The 13,005-nt window shown below is 38.5% G+C and overlaps 1 protein-coding gene across 3 annotated transcripts in view; it reads left to right on the top strand.

The window, feature by feature from the left end:
* Positions 1 to 13,005, top strand: part of USP25 (ubiquitin specific peptidase 25) — a 74,299-nt gene that overhangs the window by 19,046 nt on the left and 42,248 nt on the right. For all 3 annotated transcript variants that reach the window (XM_063126753.1, XM_063126751.1, XM_063126750.1), the window contains exons 3-5: positions 1,739 to 1,883; positions 6,404 to 6,527; positions 8,707 to 8,869. In XM_063126753.1, the coding sequence (XP_062982823.1) occupies positions 1,739 to 1,883; positions 6,404 to 6,527; positions 8,707 to 8,869 (432 nt within the window). The remainder of the gene's footprint in view (positions 1 to 1,738; positions 1,884 to 6,403; positions 6,528 to 8,706; positions 8,870 to 13,005) is intronic.

The following is a 13,005-nucleotide window of genomic DNA, read 5'->3' as shown; positions in this document are numbered from 1 at the left end:
GGCAGCACCTTTTCTTACCACTGTTACTGGATTTTAGGACAGGGAAGATAAGTGTAAGTCTACAGCCTGTGTGGCTGGCTTGGGGGAGAAATCTTGCCTGGTGGCTCTCTATACTTCAGCATTTGGGAGCCCTTGCTGCTCAGAAGTTCTTTTTTGTTAATTGTAAACTGCTACAGTCTCAGATCTACTGTTTGAGAAAGAAAGTGAAAATGAAAACAACAACAATCTCATCACATGTAGACCAAACATGTGACAGAAGATATAGCTACCTTTTAAAAGTATTACTTGCACTAGGTTAATAAATATTATTAAATTCAGATTCCAAGTAATGAGAATAATTTGTAGGCAGCTCTTTTATACAATTTGGCCAGGTAGAATCAAAATCTAAAGCACCTGCATAAGATATAAAGGTTTGTGTGTGGTTTGGGTTTTTCTACCTTGTTTAACTGTTTTTTAAAATTCAGATACTTATTCACCATTGAATTTTGCTTTAAATTCTTCTTATTTACCCAAGAAACTTGTATGCAATAGTGTTACTGAATGTGGTCCTCTAGACTCATGTACCAACTTGAACGCATGCTCAAGACACTCACCCATTTCACTTTGGCAATAGTGTATCTTGGCCAAAAGGACCCAATTTCACACACAGGCTTAGAAATCTCAAAAATATTGGCAGAAAACATTTAGAACAAGCCACTAGATACAATCAAGAGTGAATATTGGTGAGATAAGGTTCTCTCGGTGCTTAAGCAGAGGGATGTGGTGCTTGGGTTAGACCACAGATATGTGTAGATGGGCTGGGAAGGGGTGTGAGGGGGTTGCGGAGTTAGGGGCTTGGCAAATGGGGAGCCCTAACAATATTGAGGGGAGACAGAGGTTTGGGATGAGTTTGCAAGAGTGGGAGGAGAGAGTTTCATGGAGTCTTCTCATAAAATGGAGAGGAGGGAAAAAGGCGGGACATAAATGTAATAAATAAATAAATAAAATAACAGCAGGTGGTGAAACCAGAGTAGTCCTGGTGTACAATTACAAGAACAAAAGGAGATGTCCAGATAGGGTTACCTATCGCTATCACACACACACTAATTCCTATCTCCTTTGAGCATGCACCGCTTCTTCCTGTTTCCTCTCAAGGAAAAGGGCAACACTGAAGGAGGCAATAAGGCATTTCTTCCATATCACAGATGTGTCGCCCAAATCTTCCAGAAGACTTGGCTGGCTGAGGTGGGCATGGAGAGGAAACAATGGGAAGCCCCAGCAGCAATTCCTCCCACTTGTCGACCAGAGGAAGGTGGTGCGAAGTAGCTGGGCTCAAAAGAAATAAGGTTTAAAATTTAACCACATTGCAACACACTCACACAACATACAGTATAAAAGAAGAGAATAGAGAATAGGAGACCACCCTTTGTAGATGAAGGCCGTCTGAAAATAGGATAGAGCTGTGAAAGATACCTGGCCCTTGGGTTTGAGTAACCCATTTCTGAGGAAAGAAATGTTTGTTTAAAAGGGGTTTGTGCCTTGGCAAAGCAAGAATGTCAGTTTCTGGGCTCTGAGGAGTCTGGGCAAAATGTGGTGGGATGGGATGGCAGAACAATGCTGTTCTGTGACTTTTTGCGATTCTCTCCTGGCTTACACAGGCCAATGGAGGCAGTTGGATCTCTCTGGACTTGTCTGGTCACGTACAAACTGGCTGGTCATAACAATGACATACTGATGGTTTATTATGTTACATTTAAAGGACAGCAATGGAAACTTGGAGTTAGCAGTAGCTTTCCTTACTGCAAAGAATGCTAAGATTCCTCAGCAAGAAGAGACAACCTACTATCAAACATCACTTCCTGGCAATGACAGATACATCAGTGTAGGCAGCCAAGCAGATACAAGTAAGTGTCTGTTTTCTGTATAACTGAAGAGCCAACCAAACGAAAAGCTTGGTCAGACAACCTTGCTGTCACTCTGGTCTGATGAACTGGGTGTTGTTGTTTTTTTTAAAAAAATGCTTACAAATTTCAGAGGTTTTATTTGCAAAAATTATTTTAACCAGTTCTTTGTTTAAGCTTGCCTTCATGTGAAAACACAATTTACTAATGCTATAGATAATACAATGACTGTCTATTAAAGCCTCCTCCAAGGTGCTGGGCTTGGGGCACTATGCAGTGCTGGCAGTCCACCAACATTTATCAGGTCATGCTAGTGGGAAGGACTGCTAGTGCAACAGGAAGCTCATGCTTGCTACAGTAACTGGAAAGTAGCCCAAATTAGTGCTTCTGGAACAGAACAAGTCAGATGAACTCACAGAAAGGAGCTCCGCTGACCTTTCCCATCCTGGCAATGCTAGTTTCAGATTGCTGTAAGAAGAACTAGCTTCCTGTTGCACTGGTAGCCATTCCCACTAGCACAATGGCACCATTGGATGCTACCCTTGATCTATACAACAAAATGAGAACAGAAGTAGCAGCGAGAAGGCCCATTACAGCCATGGCCCCATGACTGTGGAATACGTTCCCATCTATGGATTACTGTTCTCTATTGTTGGCTGGTGTTCGTAAACCGCCCAGAGAGCTTCGGCTATGAAGCAGTATATAAATGCAATAAGTAAAAAAAAAGAAATCAAAGAAATCATAAGAGTGCCATAATTAGTAGTGGTAACTACTCCTATTCCTTACTTCTCATTCTGGAAATTATTAAGATTTAGATAGTTAGGATTTCATTATCCTAAAAAAATTACTTAGCTAATATCTTTATAGCTCAATCTGTATACTTTATTAGATGTCTTCAAATTGATAATTATTTTAAAACATTAAGCAATGAAGCATGATTATTTAGTCTACTTTTGGTTTAGTGAAACTTTAAAAAAATCACAAGTCATCTAAATACATAGCTGTGCTGCATTTTCAGGGCCTAGTCACATGTGGCATTCTTTCTACACAGCTGTTACTTCGTGTGTGATTGTGTATATGCAAGCTTCCTTTGAAGAATATCCCTTATCTATTTGCTGCTTGTACCTAGGCACCTAATAAAAAGACTTACTGCATGCAGGTACAAATGGGCTCACTCACTTGTGGCCCATTTTCATTGCAGTGAAATAGGAATCCATATAAAAAAGTCCAACTGTAGTTTTTTTTTAATCCTTATGTCCCAAAACAAGTGTATTCAACTTTGCAAATGTTATGTAATATAAAACTGACAATTTGGCCAAATATTGCTACATAGATTTAAAACTCAAAGGAAAGCTAATGTGTTCTAGAATTGAACAAAACTATAATAGTATTGAGTAATGGTGATGCAACAATGTTTAAGTTTGACCTTTCTCATTCATATATAGTGCTAACTTAATTTGAAACACGGCACATTATCTGGTTCTGAGTATTACTACAGACCTCTTTGTTCATCCAGAATTGGCTTTCAACTGTGTGGGGTTTTGTTTTGTTTGATTTGGTTATCACATGTCAATGTTGTTGATGATGATAAAATGCAGCAGGTGTGGGAACGCTGGCTACTTTTCTCCACTTTGCAGAAAAACTTGTTGTTCAGGAACAAGGAAAGGAAAAAAAGTGCATATGTGTTGGGAAGGCCAGTCAAGGTTAGCCTTGACACATTTTGGCAGATTCATCATGTTTAACAATGGATAGTATTGTTTGGTTTCCAGTGATAGTATTCTTGCTAAAATAAAGGAAATGAAAGAATAATTCCTTGGAACACAGCTAGGATAGACAAGCACTGAAACTATGTGGCTTTAGCTGCTTAAAGCAGTTCTATATGCTGGCTCTAAATGGATGAAGTGCTGCAACCATGTGAAAAGCTGGTTAGCTGCAGTTTCTGGTTACATGGTGACCTGATGATTCACAATTTTTCAGATTTCTGAGTACGACCCTCTTGTGAGAGTATGACCCTATTCAGCTTACCAGAGCTTGCACATGACCAGTTTTTTTTATGTAGTCAGAGCAGCTATGTTGGCTTTTTGTGTCCACCATGTAATGTGGTCCACTTTGGATGTATGATTTTGACACATTAAGCCAAAATATATGCAAACCTTCTTCCCATGCACTCCATCCCCACGCCACCATTTCCATCTGTAGGCTGTTTGTCTAAACCTCAAATAACCTCTGTTGCCTGGGTTCACACAACATAACAACCCACAGCAAGCTTGTCACCATGAAAAAATGGTGCCCAGCATGATGCAACGGGCCCCACAGGGAAATTAATCTATGGTGTGTGCTGTGTTATGCAAACCAGGTCTCTGAATGCCATGCTTAAAGATTTCCTAAGTTAACTTAGAATTATTTTGTATTATGTCTGAGCTGCAAAACATTAGTTACCAGATTCTAAACAAAGCAGGATCTGAAGGCAGGCATCAGGATGGCGGTGGCACTTGGATAATTTGATACTGCAAAATTATGAAGTAAGGCAGGATCGAATTCATAAATTAGAGGATTTGAGGGGGGGAGGGGTAACTTAATAGATCTAGAGAGGTTAGTCGAACTACAATTTAGAAAATCTCTAAGGTACATGAGAACATAAGAAGCCGCCTTATACCGAGTCAGACAATTGGTCCATCTTGTCCAGTATTGTCGACACTGAGTGGAAGTGGCTCCCCATGGTTTTCAGGCAGGAGTTTTTCCTACCCTAGCTGGATATGCCAGGGATGGAACCTGGACCTTCTGCATGCAAACCAGGTGCTCTACCACTGATCAGGAACATTCTTAGCTTATCCAGATGGCTTCTTGTCTAAAGAAAAAGAAGGGAAAATATAAAAACTTAATGCACAGATTCATGTGCTGCAGCAGAAACACAAGGAAACATGGGCCTCATCTACACCAAGCAGGATATAGCACTATGAGAGCAGTAGGAAAGCGGTATATAAAAGGCAGGAGCCACGCTACTGCTTTATAGTGGTATTGAAGTGCACTGGCAACTGTTGGGGCCCATTGATACATACCATATACCGCTTTCATACCACTATATCCTGCTTGGTGTGGCTCCTGCCTTTTACATACCGCTTTCATAGTGCAATATCCAGCTTGATGTAGATGAGGCCATGATTTCAAGATAATTTATAAGAAGTTAGAAGCTTTGAGGAAGAAGATCTAATTAACTGCATTGTGATAGAAAAACATTTATTTTTTAAAGCAACAAACCTTTTAAAAATAATAAAACCAATAGGAATTTATTCTCCCATTTTTTTTAAAAAAACCAAAAACCACATAGCAATATCATTTTTACAGTTAAGGATAGAGACAGAATTATAAACTTTCCGAGATGAAGTGAATAAATTTCAAGATTTCCCCCCAGTATTTTATAGTATAATGTAGTATTCTTCAGAAAAACCTTCTGAGGAAGGAATTTTAGTTGTTACTTTAAATTGCCTCTGTTTTGTTAATTGCACAAGATATTAAATTCCTGTAGGGTCCTGTTACCATGGAATAACACCATAGGGCAATTATAGTATTAAAAAAAATAAAGCATCAGGGAACCATGGATTTACTGAAGAATATTATAAAGGTTTGTTATTAATATACTGTACACCCATTTATTAAATATGTTAAATGAATCTCTGTAAAAACAAAAATACGCTCCAAGAAATGGAAAGAAGCAAAAATAATTATAGCTCCAAAACAAGGAAAGGATTTTCTGAAACCAGAATTGTTTAGACCTATTGACCTGCTAAAAGCTTTAAAATATGGACAAATGTCTTTTCAAAAATATTCAACTAATGATGGGAAATAGATGAAGACTAAACCAGGTTTATTACTATTTGAAACCACAGTTTGAAGTTGTTTTACATAATGAGATAAGAGGTATGTATGTCTGAACAGAGTCACAGCCTAAAGCAGATTTATCACTTCATGGGATTTTTTAAGAAATGCATTTATACAATGAATCCTGCCCCTGCCCCCAATGCTCACATTTAGATAATTATCTGCAGTTTTATAAACCATGGTTTATGATGGTGAACTCCTCCCTTTGTCTTTCCCTCCGATTCATTCCTGCTATTGCATTCTGGATTCAGCATGGAGATTCTGAGCAGAGTTTCCTGTTACTAAGCCAGGCTTATTATCCTGGTTTCTTAGCTGACATTAAGCCAGAGTTCCCTGGTTTGGGTGTAATGCAGAACTTTGGCTTAGTGCAAATGAAGATGATCATGCTCAAGCCAGTGTGTGATGGCAGGTACGGCAAGATAGGAAAGCACAGCCATGGCGCCATGGCTTATGAATTCATAGATGATCATCAAATGTGGCCAATATATCAAGTCATGGAAAAGAATAAAAGGCTAGTGTACTAGGGACAAGAAAAAAATATTGATAAGCTGAAGAAGCTGGTGGATATTGAGTCATCTGCACAATGGGTCTTGCTTTCATTCTGTTTCATTTTTAATGTTAAGAAAGATGTTTTTGCTTTTCAGATGTGATTGATCTCACAGGGGATGATAAAGATGATCTTCAGAGAGCAATTGCCCTCAGTTTGGAGGAATCAAACAGAGCATTCAGGGAGACTGGAATAACAGATGAGGAACAAGCCATTAGCAGGTAAGCAATCAGCTTTCATGAAGAGAAATATACATGTAAAACAGACATATAGAAAACGTACATTAGTCATGGGAGTGATTCACACTCTTAAGAGACAAGAGATCTCTGGAACATGCAACTACCCTGCTCTCTGCCAGGTTACCTATGCAGTCAAGTCATCTGACAAGGAAAGCACTATGAGATGGAGCCAGGATCTGCCTTGAATAGACGGAAGGTCTTTGCTCATGGAAAGTTTCCTCCCTACCAAACCACAGCAGGGCCCTTTTGATGTTCTTATAATAGATACCTATAATAAAACAAACACAGTTGTTTACACTTTACAAATATGAATGTATTGGAAGGTGCATTCTTATACTGATATTGCTAAAATTTAAAATAAAAATCTTTCTAGTAGGCAAATGAGTTAGGAATTTGTCCTGTATATTTGCAGAGTTAAACAAACAAAACCAATGGGCAGCCTGTGTGAAATTTGCTTCTCTGTATGTATATAGCTCCTGAAATAACTAACATCTAGTGACTACTGTTATCAGTGTTTGTGTGTTGCATCTGTTTGGTATTTCTACCTCTACCTATTTTCCAAGGTTCTTGTGTTCATCTCAGACTTACTTTAACTTGCACTTTTATGCTCATACTGCTTGAGTGTTGATGTACTCTTCTGAAGAATTTCAGTATCTCTTTGCTTTGTTTTAAGTTATAAGTAAGATGATATTCAAGGGGAGTAGTAAGTTCTATGAAAGGAAAATAGGACTTGGGAATTTCAATTTGCAACTGTATACATTACAGATAATCCTGTGAACAGGAGAGCCATTTGCCCCAGTGTTGCTTTATTTTTTTCCTAGTTTGCTTTTAAGACCACCAGGTAGCTGAGTTGTCACTATACTTTTCTATTGTTGACACATTACTGATGGTCCTGCCTTAAGAAGTGTTAAAGAACTATGATGCATTGACTTCCTAATGTGTTCTGAATATTGTTAACATTGAGTACATTAATATTGCAATTTAATTTTAACTTAAATCAAAACTGTTTTTTCAATTAATTTACAGAATTTAATTAAAGGATGATGACATTTATATTAAACCCTTAAACCACTAGAGTCCACCAAGGTTTATGTGCTAATACATGTGTTTGTCTTTAAGCTGCCACAAGAGTTTGCTGCAGCTGGCTAACATAGCTACCCCTCTAGGAAATATTTTTAAGAGCGGGCTGCTTTAAGAAGGAAAGGTAGGGTAGAGGCCACCAGTGAGGGAGGAAGCAGCAGCCAGGCACCTCTCCACCGTGCCTGGGTCCAGCTCCAGCTGAGAGCCCCCTCCCTCCTGCTACCAACTGTCTCTGCAGAGGCCACCAGTGAGGGAGGAAGCAGCAGCCAGGCACCTCTCTACCATGCCTGGGTCCAGCTCCAGCTGAGAGCCCCCTCCCTCCTGCTGTCAACTGTCTCTGCAGAGGCCACCAGTGAGGGAGGAAGCAGCAGCCAGGCACCTCTCCACCGTGCCTGGGTCCAGCTCCAGCTGAGAGCCCCCTCCCTCCTGCTGTCAACTGTCTCTGCAGAGGCCACCAGTGAGGGAGGAAGCAGCAGCCAGGCACCTCTCCACCATGCCTGGGTCCAGCTCCAGCTGAGAGCCCCCTCCCTCCTGCTGTCACCTGTAACTGCTGAACTTTCCAACTAAGATTGTAGTGCCTGAATTTGCTTTCCTTTCCCCCCTCCTCCTCCTCTCTCCCAATCCCCTTTCCTTTTGTGTCATGTCTTTTAGATTGTAAGCCTGTGGGCAGGGACTGTCAAGAAATACTTTTGTAAGCTGCCGTGAGAGCCTTTTTTGGCTGAATGGCGGCATAAAAATCCTCAAATAAATAAATAAATAAATAAAAATAGGGTGGCTCTTACCCACCCTACGAAAGTGAGCTACGGTGCTGTAACGTCTCTTACAAAACACATACCATTCTTACCTCTGGGTTGGAGAAGGGATAAAGCAGTACCCGTCAGAATGCCAGATTTGACTATAGCATTTCTACTAAATAATTGTATTGTTCATCATGAGCTCAATACGTAAATTATGATTTGTTGGGAAAATCTATCCTCATTTTTAGACCAGTTGTATTTCCTTTTACGATATTGTCTTAATATTTCTTTAGCTGCTTTTTACTTTCCTCGTTATATCCTCATTATTTTATTCGCTTTCTAAGAGTTTTAGAAGCCAGCATAGCAGAAAACAAAGCAAGTCTGAAAAGGACACATCCAGAAGTGTGGAGTGACTCTCCAAATCCATATGATAGAAAACGTCAAGATAATTGCCCTGTGGGATTGAAAAATGTTGGCAACACATGCTGGTTCAGTGCAGTTATACAGGTAAATTCATACCTTATATATTTTTATATTTGCATTTTGCTTTTTGTGAAGCACCTTTATACTGGAGATAATGAATAAAAAGTGTTTGAAACAGATATTGATATGTAGAGATGAATGTGAAAAAGCAGAGAATTGTATTTTGTACACTTAACAAAATAGTGGCATACTCTTTACACCTACAATATCTTGAATTTTTTTTTTTATTTATTTATTTATTACATTTTTATACCACCCAATAGCTGAAGCTCTCTGGGCGGTTCACAAAAATTAAAACCACAATAAAACAACCAACAGGTTAAAAGCACAAATACAAAATACAGTATAAAAAGCACAACCAGGATAAAACCACACAGCAAAATTGGTATAAGATTAAAATACAGAGTTAGAACAGTAAAATTTAAATTAAGTGTTAAAATACTGAGAGAATAAAAAGGTCTTCAGTTGGCGACGAAAAGAATACAGTGTAGGCACCAGGCGGACCTCTCTGGGGAGCTCATTCCACAACCGGGGTGAGAATTTTTAAGATTCATGCCAAAGTAGTTGTGGCAGTTAAAATCTAAAGCATACACAATATTTCTTTTTTAAGGTCGAAAAGGCCAAAAGATTATTTGCATGTGCGATGGGACCATGTTAAACTGAGAAGAGCTTCCATGAAGCCCAGGCCTGTTATGTTTGACATTGACTTGGTTCGCATGACATGATAAGCTGGGTTACCACCCTTGTTTTTTTCAGTGTAGCTTATCAAGGCATCCAAAGTGGTGCAGTTTCTTCAGCATTGTTTATTAACCACGTACAAGCCACCTTGGGAACCCATGGTTAGTTGTAGGGTCGTTCAGGATGGCTTTGTTCAGGGTGGCTTGTTGTGACTTGCCAACCGGAATAATGGATTGTGAGTGGTATTTCCCAAAAGGCCATCAGCAAGAACGGCTTAAAACATGGCTACTCTTTGCCATTTTGCTACTGCTTCCTCTCTCCTCCCTCGTCAGTGCTGTCTGCCCTCCACTGATACAGAAATGACACTTGGGAATGTCTGTAAACCATTTGCACCTTTTTCTTTTTCAGTGCTTTGGCATTACCCAAAGGGGTTTGTTTTTTTCCTGTCATGTGCAAGTGTGCACATTCGCCTATCCACTATTTACTTTATTTTATCTTCTCAGCAATATGGATCAATATCCCTTTTGTCAGGAGTAGCTTTGACTTATTTTGGGGGGTGGGGTGGGGTGCATTTTGTGATTTGCAAACTCACCTATTGTGTCAGGTTTTACCATCATTAGTGGTGGCTCCTGGTTTGTACAACTTGCTCAGAAGGAATGTTTTAGGAATGTCATTAAATTGTTTTGCTTCTGCTGGGTTTTTGACCTGTCAGCCACTGGAAACTAAATACTATTTCCCATTTTAAATAGTTCTTCCCATCTTAGGATACTTCTGCATTGTTTTTAAAAGTAGAATTTTTGTATGTTATAATTGCTGTAAGCTGTGCTGGGGAGCATCTATTAAAGTGGAACATACATTTACAAATAGTAAATATAATCAAATAACACTCTAAGAATGCAGCCATGCTAGCTGGCACATGCTGGGAGTTGTAGGACTTCTTCCTATCTAAACATGCCTAAGGCACTTTTTGTTGTTGCATACCATAATGTTGTAGCTTGACTGTAGCTTCAACCAGACTGTGACATGACTTGGTTGTTCTATGAAAATCACATAGGACTCTTGTAAAGGCCTATTCTCCATCCACTTTGGGCTGCAATTATTTAAACTCTTCGATAGAACTGCAGCATGCACTTGTATGTGTGATGCTACAGTTGCTATTGTTGTAGATATATTGGGTGTCCTCCCCGCCCCATTATGAAATTTAGTCCTTTTCTCCTGTGATGGTGAATTTTTCAAAGCCTATTTTCTCTTAATGCCCTCAATAGTTATCAATTTCAAATACTCTTATGGGCATCTCTAAGAAGTGGAAACTGAATCTTGGCCCAGAGGATTGAAAACACATCTTGATCTCATATTAATTACAACCAATATGCAACTTTATACTTTCTAGAGTCATTGTAGTGGCTGCTATCCACCACATAAATAGGAAAGATTTGAAGCAGAATTATCATCTGAAACTTGCTAATATTTTTTAAAAGTTTAGTGTTGCAAGTTTGTTGTGATAGAACTACAGATTCTTATGTTTGTTTTTGTTTGCCAACCAGGGTGGATTATATTTCAACTAACTTTACTTCATATGGGATAAATTTGGACATTACCTCCTACAGAATTTATTTAACCACAGGATTGATGGGCTCCTTAGGTTGCATCAACTGTGTGACAATATTTCATGCTTTCCCTAGGGGTCTTTTGAAACCTGACACATTTAAATAGAGGTCAGCAAAGTGTAATGTTGCCTTCATTAATCAGTGACGTACTGTGTGGAATAGTACGAAGATAAAACGAAAACAAATCTTACACTACTGTTACAAGCTTCCCCTTTGGAAACTTGTCCTAATGGAAGTGTTGTTTTATTGATATCTGCTTTATGAATCGTTTCCTTTGTTTTTCACCATTTGCAACTTGAGCCAAAAGTTTATTTTTGTTCAGTCAGTAGATTCTCATCTGCCAGAAAAGCAAAGTTGCTTTCAACATTCTGTTACACCATGTGGTAACAGAAATAAGTGCGATGAAAAGTTTGCTTCTAAAAAAACTTAATCCCATGTGGCTTCTGTACATGCCAATTTCATAGCTGAGTAGAGTTTTGTAATCCCACATCCAACTCTTTCCATTTTACCAATATGCCTTATAAGCAATAGTGTTGAATATGAAGTTCGAAAATGATAATTTACATAGGTTATATTAATATTCTTCCAAACTTTTGTGAGATTTAAAGCTGTTTCTATTATTTATTTAGACTATCTCTAACTGCCTTTCATCTTTTTTTATCCGACATAGTTGTATAGCTAACAACAGTGACTCATCTTCTGTTGACAGCATATAACATCTGGCATGAATCACAGTTTGTTGGCTATTTTCCCCTGCTAAGTAGTGCATAGGTTCCCATGAAGCTCTTTTACCCTGCCTAGCTATATCATATTGGGGAGCATGGTTTTGAGTGTGCTTAACGTCTCCCTTTTTAGTTTGTGGAACTACTGACCATAGTTGAATCCCTTGGATGTAAGGAAATATCTAAATATTTTAAATGCTAAGTACTATTAATAATAGTCGTCCCTTCTAAATAGGATATTTCAGTTTAACCATTAGTTGAAAATATTTCAGTTGAATTTCAGTTATTAAAGTACAACTGTAATGATATGAATAGGCATGCCTTGTTTACTAGTCAGGAAAACAAATGTATATTTAAAACATCTGTCCATATTGTTATCTCTAATACTCAAGGCTCAAGCTGTTGTTACCCAGGGTTGTGTTACTATTATATAAGTTTGTGCCTATTCTAGTGAGCAGTGTTTTTCGTAAGCAGCCCAGTTTGATCATCACTCAGCTGCTAGATTACTTTTCATTCTCCCCTTTCTTGCCTTATTCTTCTTGTTCTGAATGAATCAGTATTTCTAGACAATTTGGTGCCCTATACATAAGGATGAGTAGAGTACAATGTGCAGCTGAACTAGTTGGTCACTGATATGTTTAATAAAAATTAAGCATGTTATATTTGTTGGGCAGAATGTTTGTTTCTACAATAAGAAATATAAAGAAAAAAAGTTGTACTGTTTCAGTGAATCAATCATATATACACCTTCCCTAACCCATAATAGCCATGATCTTTTACTTAACAGAATATCAACAAAGTATCAGAGGGTGTAGTAGAGAAAGGAAATGGGGTGTTGGTAAATTAGGAGATTCTGGAAGAAATATGCTTTACTGCTCACTAAAATAAAAAGTTATCAGATTGACAAATGCCTTTTATTACTATATTCCTCTACTGCTTGGATTGTGAGATGTTAATTAAGGCTTTGCCAACCTGGTACCCTGCAGATGCTTTGAACTTCAACTCTTAGCATTTCTGACCATTGGCTGTGCTGTCTGAGGCTGATGGGAAGGCTGTGTTAAGCATCAGTAGAATAGATTCTGTAGTAATCAAATGTGTGTGAAAAGATTTCATTGATATGGCTCATCCATATAACTTAACTGGAAAATATTGT

This window comes from Elgaria multicarinata, chromosome 5 (genome assembly GCF_023053635.1).
Source record: "Elgaria multicarinata webbii isolate HBS135686 ecotype San Diego chromosome 5, rElgMul1.1.pri, whole genome shotgun sequence".
Lineage (NCBI taxonomy): Eukaryota > Metazoa > Chordata > Lepidosauria > Squamata > Anguidae > Elgaria > Elgaria multicarinata.
This window is presented reverse-complemented; position numbering and strand designations above follow the sequence as displayed.